Source organism: Vipera ursinii, assembly GCF_947247035.1.
Source record: "Vipera ursinii genome assembly, chromosome: 1".
Taxonomy (NCBI): domain Eukaryota; kingdom Metazoa; phylum Chordata; class Lepidosauria; order Squamata; family Viperidae; genus Vipera; species Vipera ursinii.
In genome coordinates, this window is record NC_139512.1 from 67,672,065 (window position 1) to 67,696,077 (window position 24,013).

A 24,013-nucleotide genomic window follows, 5' to 3' on the forward strand; every position below is an offset into this window, starting at 1 on the left:
TGACAGATTTCAATGTAATAACACAAATAATTGTGTGGTCTTACATATCCATTTGGGCATATGGAAGGGATATGGCCCAGCTGCTATTTATTCAGTTAAAAATGTAAAGATTAATAACATGATGACATATTTCATTTGGTTCTAAAACTGGGATGCCCCAAATGCAAAAACAGTCTCATCACTGAGAATTTACTGAGCAATTTTGCACCAGCTGCTGTTTCTTAGCCTCGAGTTTCTTCTGGAATTTGAAATTAAATGGATTAAACTAGTACAGTTGGCTCCAGCTGAAGATTTCAGACTAGTAGACTACTGTAATCTTGTGTATTATTATAAAATTATAATATCTATGTCTAATTATCAGTATATTAATATTTATCCTACTTGTCATTGATTATTTGTTGGATTTATATATCACCAGAGCCATGGTGGCTTGTAAACAAAAATTAAAAGGTCCACAGTGTAACAGTAAAACCATAAACAAGCAATAAAATATTAAATTGAATCATTAAAATGCCCATTACCACACTGTCTTTGGATTTGATATACTATATGACATTTGCATCCAAGGGCCACGAGGTGGCTTTCAATCTGAGATTACTAATGTGCATTTCATTTTCCCTCCCTGTTTCATAAATTATCAAGAAATCTATATCTAGCTAATCAAAGATCTCTTGGCATTGCCTCTTTGAATTTGGTATTACCTTTGAAATCCATAGTGCTGTACTTCTCCTTTACATTGATGGCAGTGTAAATAGGGAAAGGATTCTGTCCCTCGTTCACTGCTTTCTGTTGATCAGAAAGTTTATGGTTGTCTTTCTGTATTTTGAAAGGAAATATAAATCCAGTTAATGAAAGAAAATAAGATATTTTTTGTAATAAAAGCATATATAACCTGTTCTGAAATTGTGTTATGTTGCAAATGTTGACATCCACATACAGTAGTGCCCAAAATTTGGGAAAAGTGTACAGTAGAAATGCCACCTTTGGTTAAGTTTCCACTAATTTTTCTTGTAATTTCTTTATAACTGTAGCCTTGTTCACTTAATAATACTAGTTTACATCGCTTTCTGGGCGACCAGTCAACTCTTTGCACCATTACTTTAATTTTATTACGTTTTACAAGCTCACTAAATGAAAGAACACAAAAAACCCAACCAACTTGATAGCGGTCACATAACACACTGACAAATGTCCTCCTCTCAGCTTCAATACATGACATCAATAACTGAATCCTACTGTGATCTGATTGGCTCTTTGACAAAACAAGATGACACCTGATTGGCTCTCTAAACACTCATGCTCATTGGCTACAATCAGATGAAGGAAAGCTACCTGATATCAACCTAAGCAAGTTGTGCTTCCTTTTTCTGGTTATTTGGCTATAAATTTTCATAGAATACAGTACAGATAATTGAACAAACTATGTTGCATTACATTCTTGATTAAATTATCTTTCCATTGATATATATTTTTATGGTACTACTCCTAAAAAAAGTGGTGTTATTAGCCATCAAACCTTGAAAATACACTTTTCCCAAAAGCTTTCCACAATTTTGGCCATTACTGTATCAGTTAGGTTTCCAAGAGAAGTGCCACAGGAATACCCTGCAATCTTATTCTTCAAAACATAGGATGGGACTTCCAGGTGAGAGAAAGGCGAACCAGATGTCACTGGAGAAGGGGAGATGACAATTTGGGCTTGTGCTTCAGACAGGAGCTCTTTCAAGGAGACATCAGGACAGCAGTGAACCCATGGGTCTGAATGCTGGGAAAAGGAGGAAGCTATCAAGCTCTCAACCCTGGTGGAGCAATTAAGCAATGAAGGATACTAGATTAATCTGATTCTTCTTTCTATCTATTTCTGGATTTCTAATTATGTTAAAGTTTCAAGAGGTCTTTCAAGCAACAAGTTTAGAAAATTACCTGGTGTAGTTTAGAAATCTTCACTGCAATATAGAGGGGGGGGGGGAGTAATTACCCACTTAAAGAATATAAAACAAATAGCAAAAAGCTAAATAATAATTTAATTCAAGAAAGATATAAATGCATTAAGAGACCAGATTATTTTTGGAATATTAGGATTTTTGCTAAATTTTGATATAAACAAATTATTATCTTCATGGGAACGTAACTTATTTAATCTATCGGGAAAGAGATGATTGGTTTGAAATTTGAATAAATAAATAAATAATAAATAAATGGTTAAAATTATAATGAAGTAGATTTCGTTTGTACATCAGAAAATCTTCCCTAATGGTAAGAACTGTTTAGCGATGGATCAGACTGTCTGGTGGACCTTCTGTGCCTGGAAGTATTTAAAAAGAAACTGGATATCCACCTGTCAAATACTGTAATAAATCAATTCTGCACCGAACAAGGTCTGGATTTTATGTTCTCCAAGGTACCCTGCAATCCTTATAGTCTACTCTATGATTCTAGGAAAAGCAAATATTATTTATACCAGCGGTGTCAAACTCAATTTCATTGAGGGCCACATCAGCATTGCAGTTGTCCTCAGGGGGCCAGGTGGGTATGGCCTGGGTGGGCGTGGCCTACTGGGTGGGCGTGGCTAGAGTGCATGTGGCCTACTAGGTGAGCGTGGCCAGCTCTACATTGTTCGCATCAAGGGTGCCTATGGGGGCCTGGGCAGGAGTGGGAAAGATCTGAGGGTCTCTAGCAGAAGGAGGGTCTCGGGGCCAGGGCCAAGGCAGTGGGGGCCGTTCCCTCACTGTTTCCAGGATGGCTTCGCGGGCCACATGAAACCACTTCGCGGGCTGGATCTGGCCCCCGGGCCTTGTGTTTGACATGTCTGATCTATACCATCCAGCTGAACATTGATCTGCTTGCAGGAGAAAAACCATGGGCAAGGCTCCTTAGGATTCAGAGTCATACAGAATCTGCCCAAGAACCAATAGTTTAAAATCATAATATAAAAAAAGGTACTCTACCTCATCATTTAACATATATTCAATAAGGAGACTCCACAGATCTATGCAGGAAGTTTTTTGTCCTTCTTGTTTCCGATCTTGCAATTGTCTTTTGTAATATTCCAAACGCTCCATGGAGAAACCATTCAGTTTGCTCTTAATTACGTGACTTTTAGCTTCGTGAATTTGCTCATCTAGATTCTTTCTTGACCAGTGTGCATCTTTGTACAACTTTGCCATGGTCCTAGGAAAAAGAATACAAGAATATAAACAAAATCTGGTTGGATTAAATATCACATATCCTTCCTTTAAGTTACCCCACTAAAGCAATATCTCCCCTGTTATACTATAATTATATTACAAAGAAAGAAATCCATGTTAGATTCAGCCAGCAGAGCCAGTGTAGTCAGGAATTATTGGAATTGTAGTCCAACATATACTGTAGGTGGTCCTTCACTAATAACAATAACAATAACAACAACAACAATAACAATAACAATAATAACATAATAATAATAATCATTATGTTTAATGATTATTCAAAGTCATGACAGTCCTGAAAAAAGTTACTTATATGACCAATCCACACATGACTATTGCAGCATTCCCCGTCCCCCCCTCAGGTCATTTGATCAGAATTTCAATGCTTGGCACTCAATACTGGCATGTATTTATGATGGTGGCAACATCCCAGAGTCACTTGATCACTATTTGCAACTTTCCCAGGGTGCTTTTGGTAAGCAAACTCAATGGGGACGCCAAATTCACTTAATAACAGCATCAAAAAGGTCAAAAAATTGGGTGAGGCTCACTTAACAAACATATCACTTAGCGATAGAAGTTCTGTTGTAAGTTCAGGACTACCTGAGGTATTTATCAACATGGAACTTCTATTTAATTCTTACAATTAATTGCAGGCAGTAATTAAATCAAAAAAGGATTTTTCTCAATATACATTTCAATCTCCCCAAATCCCATTGCTACATTATACCTTTTAAACCTCAAGTGGATTTCTCTTTTTAATGCAAATAAAATTAAACCAAAAGCAGGTTCTTTAAAAATAAAAGCAGCAAGTCACAGACTTATTTCTCAAGTAGGTCAGTAATTTCATGCCCTATCCAAGTAATTAAAGAGCACAGACACTGAGCAAATTGTATTTTTCTAGCATCAAATATGCCTTAATGCCCTTACCAGGTTGTGCCAGACAATCCAGTCAGGTATGTAGCACAGTCTAGGAGATTGAGCTTCTGAAGACCTCTAAGACTTCCAAAGCATGCAGTCAGTGACCGCATACTGCCCCCTGTTGTCATGATGGCAACTACTGGGACCTCAAAAAATAAACAAGCAAGTAACTCAGTTTTGAAAAGAGACGACGAAATTCAGGATTTAGAATAGGGCTTCTTCTGTACCTTCCCATGTTTCCCTTTACAAATACTCTTTGCTGCTGCTACTGTCTGGAGGTGGGAGGAGAGGATGTTGTGTCCATTAAATAAGACACTCCAGGGAACTCCATATGGGCATCATTTTACCATTTATGCAATGATGTGTGTGTGTGTGTGTGTGTGTGTGTACACACACATACATATACACAAAATATGAAACATTATGGCAACAACGGTGCTTTTTTTCATGAGGCAGCTGGACTTTCTTGTTTTTCTTTGAAGATGTTTTGCTTCTCATCCAAGAAGCTTCTTCAGCTCTGACTGGATGATGGGGAATGGCATGATTTATACTCCTTGCAGATATCTTGAAGAAATGTCTTCAAAGAAAAACAAGAAAGTCCAGTTGCCTAGTGAAAAAAAAGGACCTTTGGGACAATCATGACCTGGATGACTGAGAATCTCCATAGACATTCTAGCAGCAGTATTTATAGTATTCTAAATCAGTTTATTAATTGATTTTCCTTGTTTATTTTTGGCATTCTTATTGACCCAGAAAAAGAGCTGATTAAATCAAGCGATGATTGAATCTTTTCCTTTAAGCTATAAGTGTTATAATTAAGTTTGCATAGTGCAGATTAGTTTTTGTGTGTTTGCTGATTTGTTTGTATAATTTAAAACAAGTACAGTATTTCATTCTTATGTTTGCTTGTGAGCTTAAAGCAGGGGTGTCAAACTCACAATGTCATGTGATGTGTCGCGATGTATCGTGGCTTTTTTTCCATTGCCGGCCATGGGGTGGGCACAGTTTTGGCATGACGCATCCGGCCCGCGGGCCGGCAGTTTGACACCCCTGGTTTAAAGGATTTCCTTTCTATTATTGCTTGTCGTTTTTTTCCCCTCCCCTCTCCTGAGTTCCTGTCAGCTATTAGCAACTCAATATGTGATTTCTTACACTATATTTCTAATACAATTTGTACAAATTTATAGATCCTTCCCATAATATGTATACATATAGATACATATGTAGGCCTTGGCGTATTTGGGTCTTTTCCCGTGTAAGCCAACCACCCAGGATGTTGCAACACAGAACTCAGGATATCACTATACTAGAGCTCAGGATGTCATCACACAGCCCATTATCCAGGTCGTTACAACACAAGACTAATGGGTACACAGCCAACACCTCAGCCACACAGGATGTTACAAAACAGCCGACTAATCCACAAACAATAACCCCATCGACCAATCAACATGTAACAACACAGCCAACCAACCCGCTTACAGCAACAAAGCCAGCACCCCACACCCACCCACCAATATTTATAGAGAGACGGCAGCTCTGATCACGCTTTGCTCACACAAGCACGAAGCCAAAGACACAAGCCTGAAGATGAGTGGAACCTCGTCAAAACGTTGCCAAGACACCCTCAATCTTACATGGGAAAAGACCTGAATATGCCAAGACCTACATACCTGTACCTGTGAAAATCTATGAAAACATAGATACATATACATATAGATATGTATACATATATACAGACATATATGTACATACATACATAAATACCAACAGACAAACATACTGTATATCTTTATGAAGGCAGTTGTCTTAAATTCAGACTCCTCTTCCTTTTGGGAAAACATGATAGCACCCAACAATTTCTTAATAACTTATTGGATCCATTCCTTTACTGGTTTATTGAAATAGTAGCTGCATAAGCAATCTCAGAGTTTTCCCAGCTCACCCCAAAGACTTGACAGGAAACTTCTGTGAGGGGTGACATGATAGCAGTGTTCCAATATCTCAGGGGCTACCACAAAGAAGAGGGAGTCAAGCTATTCTCCAAAGTACCTGAAAGCAGGACAAGAAGCAATGGATGGAAACTAGTCAAGGAGAGAAGCAACCTAGAACTAAGGAGAAACTTCCTGACAGAACAATTAACCAGTGGAACAACCTGCCTCCAGAGGTGGTGAATGCTCCAACACTGGAGGTTTTTAAGAAGAGACTGGACAGCCATTTGCCTGAAATGGTATAGGGTTTCCTGCCTGAGCAGGGGGTTGGACTAGATGACCTCCAAGGTCCCTTCCAACATTTATTATTATTATTATTATTATTATTATTATTATTATTATTATTATTATTATTGTTGTTGTTGTTGTTGTTGTTGTTGTTGTTGTTGTTCAGTTATTTGATTATATTACAAAAAATATCTCTCTTCTGCAATGTCTTATCTACAGTGTTTGTGACATATTCATATAAATACTATTCTATACTACTGTATTCTATACTACTGTAGTATAATGTAATTTATAGTTTGTTATGCAAACATATATATGTTTATTATATCTTTACAAATTATAAAGTTATTTACATTATATATGATTTATATTATGTTATATAGTATACACTACACTATAGCAATATAATGCACTAAAGTTTATTTCTTTATTTATATATCACATTTATATTCTGCCATTTCAGGATGACTCGTCAGCTGTAGTAAAACGTAATTCTATTCTTTTAACTACTGGATATGAAGATGTGTGAAAAGGGCACATGGTATTAACTCATGACTTATATTATGTTAAGATGTGTCCTACTGAATTATATTTGCACATCAGAAATGTTTGCATTATTAATATATCAAAAACAGAGAAGCTAATATACAATAGTGGGACAAGTCAACACTATTACATAGGGCATATACAACCAAAATGAAGCTATTAAAACTTTGGCTAGCAGCCATCTAAAAGGTTTGTAGAATTACCTGGCTGATTAATATCTTTAGTATAAAATATTTGCTTATGATAAATAGGTTAGGAATGTGAACTATTCAGAGGTGCTAAACGTGTCTGTAATTTACAGTTTAAATATGTAAAAGTATCTCATTTTAAGAAAGAAGCAGCAGGGGGACTTCCGGTGGCTCCGCGGCGACGGAGGGAGCCTTCCCGGGCTGCCCGCGGCTCAGCTGGTGTTTTTTCGCCCGAAACAGCGCCGATCAGCTGTTTGGGCGAATCTGAAGCCCCCTCCTCGGGAGAAGAGGAGGGGGTGAGCCCCCAGGTGGGGGTTGAGTTCTCCGGGGCCGCCTGAGCTTGGAGCTTGGGCGGCCGAAGGATTGAACTCCCCCGTAGCCTGGGCTGCTCCCAGCTGACCAGCGTCTCTGCTCCGGACTTTATGGAGCAGAGCCAGGCGTCTGCGACCATCCCTGCTTGAAGGAGAGACTATGAAAGGGAAAGAGCAGGCAGAGCAGTACAAGAGGGAAAGATGAAGAGATGAAGAAGATTTTATTTTACTCTCAAGCTTGATGGATTTTGCTTAAAACTTAAAGTGAAAGTGCGTCACAATTGTAAGTAAAAGATGGCGGCGAAACCTCCCCCTAGAACTTTTCGGAGTGCTGGAAATTCTCCGGTGCAACAACAATCATTGCTGCAGGCGTTGCATTCTCCTGATGTATTGACATCGAAGGATCTTGAAAAACATACCCAGTTAATTTTGGAGTCAATGGGTGTTAAATTTCTACAGATGGAGGAGAAATTGGAGAAATTGGAGCAGAGAATGGAAGAAAGGATGGAACAGAAACTTAGAGAAATGAAGGTAGACATTTTGTCCTCAGTGCAAAAAGTTGCTAAATGTGTGGAGGTGCTGGATGATCAAGTGCAAGACTTGATTCAAAAGAATGCTTTATTAGAAGCAAAAGTATTGGAAATTGAAGATTTAAAAGACAAAATTGACAGTGAACAGAGCTTGGCCCAATTTTACCAGATGCAGTTTGCTGTGAGAATTAGAGGCCTAAAAGAGAATATTAAGGAAGATTTAAAGCAGCTGGTTTCTGAGGCTTTTGAGGGAGTATTGAACCATCCAGCATCTGAATTAAAACAAGGTATGGACAAAGTGTTCCGTGTGAATTCGTGGATTGCTAAACAGAGAAAGTTGCCTAGAGATGTGGTGGTTTATTTTGTAAAAAGGGAAATTAGAGATGAAGTTATACAAGCTGCCTACGATACCAAAGTTGTGATTGCTGGTCAACAAGTTTTGGTTTTAAAAGAAATTCCTCCAAAGATTTTAAAGAGAAGGAAGGATTTTATATTTCTTGTGCAAGAGCTCAAGCAAAGAGATATAAGGTTCAGATGGGAGATCCCAGTTGGGTTGAGCTTCATGTATGATGGCAAAAGATACTGTTTGAGTAATGTGAAGCAAGCGCATGATTTTTATAATAATGTCTTGGAAGTAACCCCATCAACACTTCTGGAAGCTGCAGAGGGATCTGGAGAAGGAGAACATCAAGAGGATGAAGATGCACAGATAGACGAGAAGGGTACAGGAGGAGTTCAAGCTGCAACTCTTTTGGATGATCTTAGAGAACAGAGGGTGACGCGTGCTGCCTTAAAATGCTCAAAAAAGAAAAAAAAATAAGACCAGTAGAAATCTATGGAACTTCCACAAAATATTTATAGTTAAGTGGTAGTTGTGTTTTTTAAAAAAAAAAAGTTTTGGGATGCTATGTATGGTAATAGATTTTTTTTTTTAATTTGGAATTAATGGACAACTTACGACAGAGGAAGAGGAAGAAAGTTTTGTGGGTTAATGTGGGTTAATTTGTGTAAGAACTATTTATTAATGTGCAAATGAGAATATGTTAAGGTAATAGTGAATTGTGGAAGAACATAGATGGGAATGATGCTAGTTTTCTTTTATTTTAGTTTTTTATATATATTTAGTATTATTAAGGATTGGTTTACTATATACAAGCTAGAGAGTGATGGATTTTAGAGTTTATAATTGTTAGTATATGATTGTTTATGATTGCCTTTTAGATATATACCTTGTATTTTGCTCTGGGAAGTCGGGGGGGGGAGGGGGGAGGAGGGGAAGTGGAGGGGGGGAGGTAGGGGAGGGAGGAGGGGGAGGGGGAGGGGGGGAGATAGGGGGGAGGTAGGGAGGGGAGGAGGGAGGGGGAAGGGGGTTTTTTTAAAGGAAAATTGTATTTTATAAAACTTTTCAATAAAAAAAAAAAGAAAGAAGCAGCAGGTTCAGCATATAATAATGCAGCATAAATAATATTCATAATTCAGCATAACTAACACAATTCAGCATAACTAACATATCCAAACAAAAATAGCCTTGCAACCAAATAAGCATGCCTTTAAATTTAGTCCTAGTTATTAAAAATGGATCTTTCCACATAGACTAACTATTTATGAAAAATGGAATTAAACTTTTGGCATCCATCATTTTTAATAAGTCTCTTTGAGTTATACAGGGAAGTTTCCTTAAACAATGATGGCAAATGAGAAACACAAGCCTATTGAAAAATTACCCACACTAACTAAATGCTCCACTACCAAAGTAACTACGAAATACTTCATCAAAATGTATCTGACACTCAATCCTCTACAGCACAACCAACACAAGCTATGAAAAAGGATAACACTGCCATATATCAAAACATCTCAGAAACAACTAACAGATGGATCACTGTAGCATACAAATTAACCAAATCCCTCCAAAGGATCTTAAGTAAACCAAGAGTCTGAGCACCAGCTAGCAGTGAGAAGACATGATGAAAATTCCTTAATTTCACAACATATGGACAGACCTAACCATAGATTCAACTAGGAAACTGTGAGCATCCTAGATCAAGCTAAATCCAGAAAAAGCTAGGGAAGTCCTGGCAGCTTGGCATTCATCAACAGATAAGCAGGTAAACAACATTTACACACCGGCTCCATGGGGTCGCGATGGGTCGGACACGACTTCACAATTAACAACAACAACAACAAAAGTAACTATAAAACAGTTAAAAAGGAAACAAAAAGAATGGAACACTCCTCACTAGCAATCAACAATTGCATAAGCAGGGATTGGTACTAGGATTAACTCCAGATGATCAGTCAAGTAGTAAACAACGGTCTAATCAAGGAACTACCAAAATGGAAACAACAATCTACAAATGCTTCTTATCTGGGTAATGAAACATCTTCAAGAAAAGAAGCAAGCTTAGAGAGTTCCAAGGACTCCACAGTTAATCTCTGAGTTACACATATTCTCTTCTATTGGTATCTAATTACATTGTAATTCTAATAGTACTGACTTTTCAACACTGGATTGTTTCCAGGGCACAAGGTGGCAGTAAGCTGTGGACAGAGAGTTAAGGATGTACTCTGTGTCTCCTCTTTGTCTATCACTGTGCCTGCTGTTTGTGTATAAGAATGCTATTTGTGGTCATTTCCATCTGTCTTCTTTCTCAGATGCATATAGAGCATATGGTCCTTTGACTCACTTCCTAGTAGGATCATGGGTGTCAAACTCGCCAAGTCATGTGATGTGTTGCAACGTATCATGATTTTTTTCGCATTGCCAGAGCTGGGGTGGGCACAGCCTCCACATGATGCAACCGGCCTGCAGGCCAGCAGTTCGACACCCCTGGGCTAGATAGTAATCTTTGCTTATCCATATTATATATTTGCTGTAAATAAATCTTTCTATTACAGTTATAAAGCCTGCTTCGTTAATCCTTGTACAGACAGGATTTCCATTCATAGGAACCCTCACCTGTAAATACACAGCCCTTTAACCTCAACTAGGATATTTGGTTTAAATATCTGATGTGGTATGGCATTATTACAATTATAATTATAATATAATTGTTAGAGATACCAGATTTGAAATTAGAATTAAGACAGACTAAAAGAGGTAGAAAAAGAAATTGGGAGCTTTCGCTTCCCATTCAGCTAAGCTAATTTTCAAGTTATTCTCAAACCTTAAATTATTGTCAATCTTAACTTTAGTTTGTTAAAAATGTTTTCTTTATAAGCCACAATGTGGTTTATTTAGTTAAATTAACTGCAGGCAAGATTCATTGTGCTTTGCTTAATAAATTAACCACAAGTTTCAAAATGAACCTCAGTTTCGATTAATCCAACATGGTGACATCAGCTAGAATTGGCTGCCTTCAATTCTAACATCATAGAATTCAAGGCAGCCACTTCTGCCATCAGGTTTGATCTCTTATACAGTGTAGAAATCCAGATTAATGTTTTCCCCACAAATGGCTGTGTAATCTCCAGTTAAGCATCCAATGAGAGGGAATTCACCATCTCCACCAACTAGTTCTTTCATTTAATTTATTTGGTTGACCATTTCCTAACGGTCAGTCAAATGTTTCACCTTCTAGAATTAAGGAATATTGTTTCTAACTTCCTTTCAGATATTTGGTGAGTGCTTGCCCACAAGTGGCAATTCTTATTACTGCACGAGCAGCTGAAGAAATGGAGACGCACAAGACAATGAGAGATTAGATTAATCCTCATCATGATGTCTGTATGTGGTCAATTGGAATCCTTCAGGAATAACTGACATTTTGAATCATACACACCTCATGGTCCTGCAAGTCCTTTTCTAGCCTGAGAACCTTCTTCAAGGCACCAGTGACAATGTTCTTTCTTTTGTGTAAGAAATCTTGCTCTTGTGAACAAAGGTCATATCCCAAGCGGAGGTCAGGATTGGTCTTACTGAATTAAATACAGAAATAAATAAATGTCGGCAGACCTGTTCCATCTTCATATTTGGAACCTTCTTCATTACTTGAAAATGCTAATGATCAAGGAAATCTTGAGTGACAGCTTGTTTTTTTCAATAATCCTATAGTGACTACTTAATAAATATGACATGAGAAGAACAAGTTATAAAGTAATTTGTTTTTAAATGGCAAACGACAATATTTATACAATGTTTTTCCATAGTATTTATTTTGATTATCATGTGTACAAAACAGAATGCCACTACCTACATCATCTCTTTTGCTATTAAAAGTGACTTTGGAATTCATGCCACAACCCTACATACATATCACATGTACATGTAATTACATCAAAAATAAAAAAAATAATTGGCCTTAAATAATGCAAACACTGCTAATTCTTTTAGGAACAAGTCCCCAAACAAAGGTTGGGGAAATGAAACAGAATAGAACAGAAATAAACAGAATTGTTAAAACTGTAGCCATTACCATCCAAGAGAGGATGGATGTCTTACCAGTCTTCTGTCTTCACATGCAAAGCAAATTTCTTATTCTGAAAATTCAGAATACAAATATAGGTTTCTTTACATTATTAACATCTTTCATTCCAGGAATCATCTGTAATTTCTGGCACACGTATAAAAAAATGTGGCTGTATACAATTCACTTGCTGGGCCAGAACCCTAGACATAAATTGGTTACCGGATAGTCAATATTATTCTGAATGGTATATATAATCACAAGTACTTAAGCTTGTGAATTAAGAATTCATTTTTGAGACCATGTGAATATTTCATGGATATTTTAAGTAGTTCGTCAACACGTTTTTCAGCAGGATATAGGCTGTCAACCAAATACAATTTGTAGTCAACTTAAAACAAGTTTGATGTATTGATTAAGGCATCAAGCTAGAAACCAGGAGACTGTGACTTCTAGTGCAGTGTTAGGCATAAAGCCAGCTGGGTGACCTTGGGCTAATCACTCTCCATCATCCCTTAGAAAAAGACAATGGTAAAACCAATTTCTAAGAAACCATGCCAAGAAAACTACAAAACTTGACCAGGCAGTCACCAGGAGTCCAGACTGACATGAAGATATACAGACACAGACACATACCGCAATCAAACAACGATGCAGTTTTTAATGAAAAATGAATTGCATTTACATCCATCTGCATATTACAACATTTCTCAAAATCTTGAAGAAGAATTTTCAGTTTAAGAGTTTTTAAGTTTAATTTTACATTTGAAGCATAGGTTGGTGAGAGCAATTGCTGTTTATTACTTTTATCATAATTGGTAATTAATGCAATGATGGTTCTAACTTGAGTGTTGTTTTCTGAGACAAATCAATAAAATTTGTTGGAGGCAAAGAACCTGGAATTCAAGTTCAGAATGCAATTGATTATATTGAGATGGTATGTTGATCTTTCCACTGCTATGTCTGAGGTCTGTAGGATTCAACAGAAGAAACAGAGAAGTACAGAGGACTGCAGTCAAAAGAGCAAAATATTTCCTCTGCATGAATAGAAACACAGCCCATTCATCAAAGCAGCAACATCTTCTGTTTAAATCCTATGGTTCTGCATTTTGTTGCTTTACTTAACTAATATATTACTACATGATTCCAAGCATGCAATTCATTAAACATAACAAGAACCTTTGGTAAAAATGTATACTTACAGTACATTGTTCTTTTTGGAACCTTTATATTGCAAAAATAGATTTTAAAATACAAATGATAGAAATTGGTGCAGACCTTCTATTCCAGACTATTTTCATAAATATTTGAGATTTTTTCCCCATGCAGATCATACCCCAGATTGTGGGAGAAGTCAGTTTAAAACATGGAAGCAGTTTAAACCAATATTCAGCAAAATTCTACTCTTACCTCAGCTAATACTATTTTCTTGGTCTGAGGAATTGCATTTACTTCCACTTTTATAGATTTTTCTTCTTTATTATAAGAACATGGCTCCTGGAAAGATAATTACACTTGTGTACCCAAAAGAGTAGAAAGTAGGACGATATGCAATCAATCAATACCCAGATAGCCAGAGATTAACACCAAGATTACTATTAGACCACCAATCAAGCATTATAGCCCAGTCAAAGAACTACCAACTCAGTCAAATAAATAGTAAACTATAGTCTAATCAAGTAACCATCAAGACCACTCTCATCATCACTGACAGGGCAAGTCACAAGGATATAAACCAAGAACAAAATCCCACTCCCTTCTAACACTGGTTAATGTTACCTAGCTGAGTAATGAATTGTCTGCAAGAAAACAATCAAGCTCAGAGATCCAATCTGGGTCGGTCACCAGGACCAGAGGTTTTTGTCTTTTGAGCTTTCGGACTTCTGGTGGAGCCCCCATCCTCAGGGAACATCTCTGTAGCAGGGAGATGGGCTCCGACACAAGTCTGAAAGCTTGGAAGACAAAAACCTCTGGTTCCAGTGATTGACACAGATTGGATCCCGCAACATTATCCTGGGACATGTATATTCACCCTCATTCACCATCTCAGAGAGTCCTAAAGATCCCCTGGTTGAACCTTGAGCTACAAATATTCTCTTCTATCTCTGTGCAATTTGTGCCATTCTTCAGTATAAATTTGTTCAAAACTGATACAATAAGAACAGAGCCTTCAATAAGAAAATAACATTTGATAATAAACTCACAAATAAATAATCTAGATCCTTCTTTGGTAATCTAATATCCAATGTTGGGTGTTTATATTTAATATAGTGAAATGTAGATTTCATACAGAAGTCAAAACCCAAACTAAATTCCTTATGTTCTTCATGAGATCCTTTTGCAATAAGATATAGTCTTTTTTCTATAAAAGAAAAGGAAAAGAGTGTTTACAAAAGCAATTGCATATGTTTTTAATGCCACTTCTTAAAAAACAAAATGGGTCTACAATGAAAGAATCCATCTAGAATGCATTTCAGTAATCCAGGCAGAAGATGCCACAATGGAGCAGTAGATGCTGATAAAATGACTAATTTAAGACTATCACGTGGTAGGCAAGATTATGCCACATTAAAGGAAGATTATCCTTAATTTTAAAGTAAGTAAGGGAGAGGGAGAGGGAGAGGGAGAGGGAGAGGGAGAGGGAGAGGGAGAGGGAGAGAGAGAGAGAGAGAGAGAGAGAGAGAGAGAGAGAGAGAGAAAGAAAGAAAGAAAGAAAGAAAGAAAGAAAGAAAGAAAGAAAGAAAGAAAGAAAGAAAGAAAGAAAGAAAGAAAGAAAGAAAGAATATTTAAAGTGCAAATTTCCCCATGTGGCTAATATAAACTGCCAACTCTAGCTAAAACTAATGCTGGAAATTTACTGTCCACCCAAAGTGTATGAATGAGGCCCACTTGTAAAGGTATTGTATGTGCATATAGATAGCTATACATGTCAGAAACCACAACCCAACAAATTAGTTGAATGAACAAAATAAAACATCCAGTTTATAAAATCAGCTTATCTCCATATTTATATACCAACCAATCTCTCACATGGAAAAACTGAAATACACTTATGTCAACACCTACCCTTCCATATTCCCTGTGGAAAGAGGAAACAAAAAGAAGAAACAAAGGTGTTAGCAGTGCTGGACAGGAAAGGCCAAAGAAGGGAGAGAAGAAAGCCGGCTCAAGATATGCCAGTGGGAGTTGCTAATTAACTAAGAGTGCAGGAAATATACAAGTTCTGTTTAGACCTTACCCAAAAACATAGGATGCACCAAGTTTTTGAGTGAGGTCTAAACAGAACTTCTATATTTCCAAGGAGGGAAGCAAGCAACCTTTCCAAACTAAGCTATCCATACTTTTCAGCAGACAGCTGTACAGTTCTTGGCACTTCCTGCTCATCCATTTATTCTCAACCTGGTCTTTTATTCTTCTCAGCAGAACTAAGAGCACCACCAGTCCCAATTCACAAGTAGTAGGAAGGGAAAATAGAAGGGAAAATCCAGCTCCATGTTCTCATAGAATAACTACAGTATACAGTGTTGCCTGGTACTTCACTGATTTCAAATGACAATATTCCTTTATTAGAAATATCTTTTTCACACAGCTTGAGTAGAACTGAAATAGGTTAAAGAGATAATTCCTGATGAATCTCATTTATCTGTTAGATTTACTGGCCACCCAACTCCAGAGCAATTCAGTTTACATTTTAAAAGAGCAGATCAGTGTTTCTTAAACTTTTTTCCTCTCAAGAATCCTTCCCACTTAAAAAAAAAACAATAGAGGACCCCAAGAGACCTTTTGTTTGTATGAGTTATATTTATTCTTAAGTACCATATCAAAAATTAAAACTGACACATTTGATGATGCTGCCACTTCCCACTTGCTTAGGGATTTTCATATTGTGTAGGCTGACAAAATTTTGAGGATCTCCGAGGGTCCTGGAGCATACTTTAAGAGACATTGGAGTAGATAAATAATGACAAACAGAATACATCAAAAAGCTGCTTAGTGTCGCCTTAGTGACATGGGCGACATAGAAGTTTAATAAAATAAATAAATAAATAAATGTCTGTATAGGAGAAACTCCACATAGTACCAGAAATGTCAGGGACTTGGCAGCCACCCTACCCCAAGAACTGGAAGAACAGCCAGGTTTTTTTTTTAAATTTCTGGAATACCATCAGGGTGGGAGCCACACCCTGCATGATTACAGATGTTACACCTTCTGTGAGTTTACAGAAAAAGTAATATTACTTGAGTTTAGCGCCTTTTTCTTCTCCACCTCAACCTCCAAGCAGGAAACTTGTCGAGACTAAAAAAACACAAGAAAATATTAGAGGACTTTTAAGTTCGAAATTAAAGTGTAAAATTCCTGCTATTGTTTTTCCATCTGAATGACAGGATGGTATGCCAACCAGTGTGGTTTATGGGGTGGATGAATTGCTATAAGCAGTGGTGGGATTCAGCCGGTTCGCACCACTTCAGCAGAACTAGTAGCTAATTTTTTGTTGCCCAGACCCAGAATGGACTTCTGGAAGCGGCATCCACACAGAGAACCGGTCATTCACATATTTGAATCCCACCACTGGCTATAATACTAAAGCAATTCCTACAAGTGTTGAAAACAATAGTGAAAACAGTGGCTTTATCATTCCTATAACATGATATGGCTGAGAGCAACTACTGAAATGTAAATATTTTGTCAATATATTTAAAGACAAGTGACAAACATTATGTATGTATGTATGTATGTATGTATTTAACATATCATATATAAAATATATAAAATCTGTACAAGGAATATAACTATTAGATCAGTGGGATAGTTTAATAAATATAAAAATATTTTATTTTTAATGTTTTATTTATTACTATTACTATATATTCATAATATATGATATATAAAATATAAGTATATTGATACATGTAAAATATTCTTATTTTATATATTGCTTGCACTATAGAAAATAGCCCTAGAAATAGTAAAAAAGCAGTTTTTACACATATTTATTATAAGAAAGAGACGGAATATCTATATATTGATAACTTTATAGTAAAAAAAACAAATAGGATACAATTGGAAAAAAGTATCAGGTTTTTTTTTCTTTTTGTATGGAAAGCAAATAGTGCTGGAATTTCAAACACTTCAAATTCTACCCATAGCTTGACTAAAAAGATCAGGAAAAATGGAATAAATTGGTAAATAAATGTTTACAAGCCTGAGACAATAAGCTAGAACAGAAGCAATTTTTTTTTGCAAAGCCACAATCAAATTTACACAAAAAGTGGTTTGGGGTTTGGTTATGAAAATGATGTCTCAATTATTCTTAGTGAAGAAGACAGTATCATGGGCAAATAGATAAAATACTTACCAAAAGAACTCCATTTGTAATGATTATTTCAGAAAATCCTGATCTAAAAAAGAAATCATATTATAATTACTTTATTTTGCTATACATAAGCAAAGGTGATACAGCAAGGCAGGAGTTTTACAGTTCTTTTTTAAAAGTCCTATGGAAATTCCTAGAAATGTTGAAAATAACAGGGAAAACCACTAGTAGCTCAGGATGTTTAAAATACAAAGTTTCTTATGAGGTTTTGCAAAGCCGGACTGCTAAACAGTACAGTATCGTTAGATCTTACTATCAGTGAAAGAAAATATTCCCCAGTATTTCATACAGATGACAAGCAGGGATATTGTAGATTCTGTAGAGATTATTTAGATTCTGATTTTACCCACCTGTGTAGTAACTCAAATTCTAATTCCAGCTCCTCATGTTCCTGAAATTAGAGGAAAATAATTGCACATTTTCCTACCAAAATAAGTTCTAAACGTTTTTTTTAAAAGAATTCTAAGAGCTGTAATCTCACTACAGCAGGCACAAAGATGCCTATTCTTTATATCACTGTTATGTTCAAGCATAATACTAGCTGGATTTTAACCATAATTGCTGAATAAATTTATAACAGTAAATCATAACGGTTGAACAGGCACACCAAATGGAACTAAGAGTAGAACAGTAAAAAAAAAAAGATATTATTCCAAATCTCTTACAAACAGCTCACACTTAATATCACCAGCATGTAAAATGATAGGCTGGGTAGTATATGCAAGTTTGCATGGTTGCATAGTTCACATTTGTTTATCATTTCCAGTGCTCTGAGAATGAGATACAAGACCCTAACTTAGTTATCTACTAACTCCATTCCGCTCTCATTATATCTGTAAAAGATGGACTAGTCTCAAGAAAGGGAAAACTCAAGCTCATCTCTCTCTCTGGTCTATAATTGATTGTTAACAAACACTATAATTCTTTTTTTTAAATTCCCATTTATATCCCGTCCTTCTCCGAAGACTCAGAGCAGCTTACAATCTAAGAAGCACAAATCAATGTGCTTACCAATAGCCTTCATACTATGTATATGCCTGCTTATTAGGGCTTTTGCCCCCCCCCAAGCAGCATTTTTATAAAGTCAGCTTATTGCCCCCAACAATCTGGGTCCTCATTTTATCTACCTCGGAAGGATGGAAGGCTGAGTCAACCTTGAGCCTGGTGGGACTTGAACCTAATTGCAGGTAGCTGGTGTTACTTAAGGAGGCATTAGCCCACTGCTCCACCAAGGCTCTTTTTAGAGGATTTTTATTTTAGAGGTTATCATACTGTACTGAGCTGCTATGCTTCAAAATGTATTTATATTTATTTTTAAAAGTACATGTATAGAAACATTACAAAATGGTTTTCAATGATGGAAAAATGATGCTAGAATAAAACACAGTAAAAACAAATGAAAAATAAGATAGAAACAGATTTCTGCAAGCAAATGTTCTCTCCAGTTACTACATAATTTTGGATTCTAAAAATAAATGCCTTCCAACCAAAACATTTTTTTTTCATATGCTCAAAAACCCAGGTATAGTTTTGCACCAATTTTCCCTAACATATTTTTTGCAAGGCATTTTTTATAATATAAACCTATCCATAATATATTTTTACATGTGCATTTTTTTTACTAAGGCTTCACTATACTGTTTAGTAAAGTGTGAAAATAAAAGGATAATTGCATTCTAGTTTGTATATTAGTTCAGGGTGGGAAAAGACTACATCAGTTTGATGTGTACATGTTCGTGCAAAATAATTGATTACTTTTCAGTAAACACCCGAAATTGCTGTTAAAATGTTAATTAAGGTTACACAGACCTTTTGGTTACAGTTAAAACGCATGAGCACTTTTTCATTCAACGGGAGTCTTGTTATATCAAAGCGTACAGTGAAAAGATGGTCATCCTGACAGACATCATCATCATGAACATTCAGCTCCAATACATTCTGGTAAAAGAAATGAAAGGTTGTTAAATAGTCATATCATAAAGGGTGGAATGTACATTTGGATGGGGATAGCACTGGGCAAGGAGAGGTTGAAGGAATGAAGGTTTTTTTTTTTAGTTTAGGTAAAAGGAAGTGTATGATGAGATGTGCTGTATATTTCATTCTCTGCTGTTATTAAAAAATAGGAATCTGATAAGAAAGCACTTCTGTAGGATTGTGGAAGTAGATACTCCTTGCATGGTAGGTCTAACAGCTGCTCAAAATGTCAAGTTTTGGAAATGGAGGCTACAAATACATTGATTATGGGCATCTACAGAAGTCCCAAAGGTGCTTTTCCAAGAGGCAAGTGGACTTTCTAGTTTTACTTTGAAGACATTTTCTTTGAAGATATTTCACTTCTCATCCAAGAAGCTTCTTCAGCTCTGACTGGATGGTGGGGAATGGAAGGATTTATATTCCTTGCAGACAGCTGGTTATAGGAATATAAATCCTCCCATTCCCCACCATCCAGTCAGAGCTGAAGAAACTTCTTGGAAGAGAAGAGAAACACCTTCAAAGAATAACAAGAAGACCACTTGCCTCTTGAAAAAAGAACTTTTGGGACAACCATGACCTGGATGACTGAGAATCTCCATAGACATCTATAGAAGGTTGGTGTTTTTTATCAGAAAAATTAAGATTGCACTTGGCTTCATGCTGCAAGTTCTGCCCCTTTTGTGCATGAGTGAGGTTTCTTGCTGAATATTGAAATGGAATGAGGCTTGTATTGCCCTGTTACAACTCCTCTTGCCATCCCCTTTTGTGCCCCCGAAGATCCACTTTGTCAATATTTGGATCCAATACTCCAGCTACATAGAATTCACCAACTTAAGACACAGGAATTGAAATATAAATGAACATTGGCATCCTTCAGTCTCAAGATACTATGGTATTGTGCTCTGGAAAGAGGTCCTAAAGCAGCATCTGGTGTGGCTAAAAAGGCCAATTCGAGAGTGGCAGTCCCTTCCACACTGAGGGCTGACCAATCAGAGATCAGGTTTTCCCAGCTGTTAATGTCCATTCCCAAGGCCTTTAGATCCCTCTTGCAGATATCATTATATCGCAACTCTGGTCTCCGACTGGGACACTTTCCCTGCACTAGTTCTCCATACAAGAGATCTTTCGGAATCTGACCATCAGCCATTCTCACGACATGCCCATGCCAGCATAGACATCATTGTTTCAATAGTGTATACATGCTAGAAATTCCAGCACATTCCAGGACTGCCCTATTTGGCACTTTAAGATGCCAGGTGATACCAAGAATACATCGGAGACAGCGCATATTTATTTATTTAATTCAATTTATATACCGCCCTTTTCCCGAAGGACTCAGGGTGGTTTACAGGGCAAAATTAAAACAATACCATATAAAAATTAAAATAAAATTAAATCAATAGCCCCAAAATTTAAAATTAGAATTTAAAAACCTTAAAAGCCCTCAGTCCAGGCCAGCTAACTCAAAAAGCCAGGTGTTTAACTTTTTCTCCTGCCATGCGTAAAGGGTCCAAGACTCACTGCAGTACAAGAGCGTGCTCAGGATGCAGGCTCTATAGACCTGGATCTTTGTATGTTCTGTCAGCTTCTTATTAAGCCATACTCTCTTTGTAAGTCTGGAAAATGTGGTGGCCGCTTTACCAATACTGGCCATAGTTTTCCTAATTACGTATTCACTTCTTCTGCCCTGCCATGATCACACAACCACTGAAATAAAATAAACACTGAGTTTATTACCTTTACTTTGGGCTGCACTATGAAATGAAAAGTTTCATTCCAGACGGGGTCTTTGCAGTTGTGAATGGTCTTTGTTTGGAACTGTGAAGATGAAGCAGTTGGCAGATGTAGCTTTGAGTAGCAGTCAGGATGGCTTACTGTTGTAAAAGATCAAAGTATAAATAATTATGTGGCCAATAATATTACTCTGTAGCATACATTTACAGAGAAGATCAAGGCAACATTGGTACACTTGAAGAAGAACAGCATGTACACTTTCATTGTATACATAATATCTCTCAATCCTCCCTCCTTTGACCTGGGCTATATTTGCAATCTAATATTAGAGGGCATAACGGAATGATGTACAGGTTGCCCTTGACTTACAACAGTTCATTTAGTGACTGTTCAAAGCTACAATGGCACTGGCTTCTGGTTTGCGCATGAGGCACTGGCGGACGTGCCAGGAGAAGCTCTTCCACTGCTGTCCGGTCTTAGTTCATTGGAGGACCCTGCAAAGGGGTAAAAGTCGCCTTGGAGGGGTGACCACCATGAGAAGGCTATCTCTCTGCGATCGCAGAAGGGCAGCAGCCCTCCATTTGATCTGGAGTTACTCCTCTGGCCTGAAGAAGAAAAGATCAGCCATGAACATGGCCGATCACTAAGCCGTTCCCTGCTGAAAGCCAAAATCACTATCAAGCACAACAAAGCAATCTGGGGGATTTGGGTGAGACCTTACCCTTCTTACTTCCCTAATTACTTTCCTGTGGGACTTTCTTGAAAATCTTTTTCCCCCTTCTTGAAAATTTGGCGACTGCTTACTTGGGGACTTACCTCAAAAGAAATTAAATGACTAAACTAAATAACTAAGCAACTCTATCTGTACCTCTGAAATTTTTGGGCCACTAAAATGTTTTTATTGTCTATTTTTACGGGGACCTACTACCTTATTTACTACTAAAATGAATTAATTGGACAAAAGACTTATATTATATTACTCTGCAAAAAGATTGTACATGCTATTGAGTACATCTTGTGGCAAAACCTGGTATAGCAAGTAAACCTTTTTTTTTACTCTGAGACCTGACTTTAACAGATTTGTCCTTGACACTATCTTTAAAGATAAAAATTGGGAACACCTGGCACTGAAAACAACCTTTAGGAATAGTGGAGGTGGACATTTATTGACTTTTATTAAAATAGCCTCCACTAAAGGCCTATCTGTAAAATATTAAAGAAATGGAAGAATATATCCCACCACTTGACTATAAACTCATACTTGATACAATTCTGGCAATGACTGCAGAAATAAAAGCCAGACTTAAACACAAATTTGATAGCACAAACACACCAAATGAGACTCTTACTTCAATTGATGAATTGACAATCCAAAAATGAACAGAGGATGAGGAATTTAACAAAAAAACAGGGGACTTTAAAGTACAACAAGTACAATCTACTGAGAGCCTTGAAGCCCAAACTTTGATTTCAACTATAAAACCTACATTCCAACAAGCAACAGAAGCTGAAGAAAGCAATACTAAGATGGAGGATGCCAAGGGCCTTCAAATACAGTACACCAACACTTCAATCAACCAAACAATAATTACAATACCAGATATGACCTCTTACATAAGCCAGATGTATTGGAAAGAAGAAGAAGACCAGAGTAAACTAAGAACAACTGCACTACGCCAAACATGGAGATTGGATTTACTGGAACAAAAATTTAATGACTACAAAGGGGTCAGTCTCTATGATAAATTGATAACTGGATGGTCTTCCTGGATTCAAACAATCTGCATAGGAAGAAAGGGCGACACATTTGAGAAGCTAAAGGCAATGATATGGAAGCCTGCCTGGCACAAAAAGAAAGCTAGAATTTGACTTAAATGAATTTTTCTTCTTTTTCTGTTGCAAGTATTAGGACTTGCAATAAAAAAAGCTTAAATTTTTCTCTCAATTGTTAAAAAATATAAACTGAGTCTATATTTAGGATCTAGAATTTTAAGGGAATGAAAATTAGCTACAAATAATAAAGCATACTTTCTTAACTATAGATGAATTGTAAGAATGACAAATAGCATATGTATATATTTCAGATATCATAATTACTATATAATGAAATAGATTAGCTATTAGAACATAACTTTGAGTTATATTATAGAATTTGCAATGATATAATAAAAGATATTATTTTTAAAAATGGATGAACTACTAAGATGTTAAATAGAATATATTTGTTGTAATGATAGAGCTAAAACAATTTCTTAATGGGCTAAGGCAGGGGTCAGCAACCTGAAACAGTGAAAGAGCCACTCGGAACCGGTTCCCTCACAAAAGGAAAAACTGGGAGCTGCAAAAAAATGTGTGCGCATGCGCATACATGGGCGCATGCACAGAACAGGGTTTGACTGAAGAGTGGAGCCAAGGCGAGATATGCACCTACCCTGCATATTTGAATTGATTGGTTGAACTTTTTTAGTCCCACTTTTTTTTTTGGACTGCACATGGCAGAGGACTGGGAGCCGCAGGAGACGGCTGAAAGAGCCGCATGCGGCTCTGGAGCTGCGGGTTGCAGACCTGTGGGCTAAGGGGAATCTTTAAAAGATACACATTGACTTTATACTTAACTTTTA

At 36.9% G+C, this 24,013-nt stretch overlaps 1 protein-coding gene across 1 annotated transcript in view; it reads right to left on the bottom strand.

Annotated features, from left to right (window-relative positions):
* LOC310636023 (cytosolic phospholipase A2 epsilon-like) overlaps positions 1–24,013 on the bottom strand; it is a gene marked incomplete at both ends in the record, with an annotated part of 43,664 nt that overhangs the window by 17,863 nt on the left and 1,788 nt on the right. The window contains 12 exons of the mRNA XM_083355473.1: positions 702–816; positions 2,949–3,171; positions 4,119–4,255; positions 11,686–11,821; positions 12,345–12,382; positions 13,720–13,806; positions 14,514–14,671; positions 16,549–16,606; positions 17,667–17,709; positions 18,035–18,075; positions 19,494–19,622; positions 21,396–21,532. Of these exons, the coding sequence (XP_083211599.1) occupies positions 702–816; positions 2,949–3,171; positions 4,119–4,255; positions 11,686–11,821; positions 12,345–12,382; positions 13,720–13,806; positions 14,514–14,671; positions 16,549–16,606; positions 17,667–17,709; positions 18,035–18,075; positions 19,494–19,622; positions 21,396–21,532 (1,302 nt within the window). The remainder of the gene's footprint in view (positions 1–701; positions 817–2,948; positions 3,172–4,118; positions 4,256–11,685; positions 11,822–12,344; positions 12,383–13,719; positions 13,807–14,513; positions 14,672–16,548; positions 16,607–17,666; positions 17,710–18,034; positions 18,076–19,493; positions 19,623–21,395; positions 21,533–24,013) is intronic.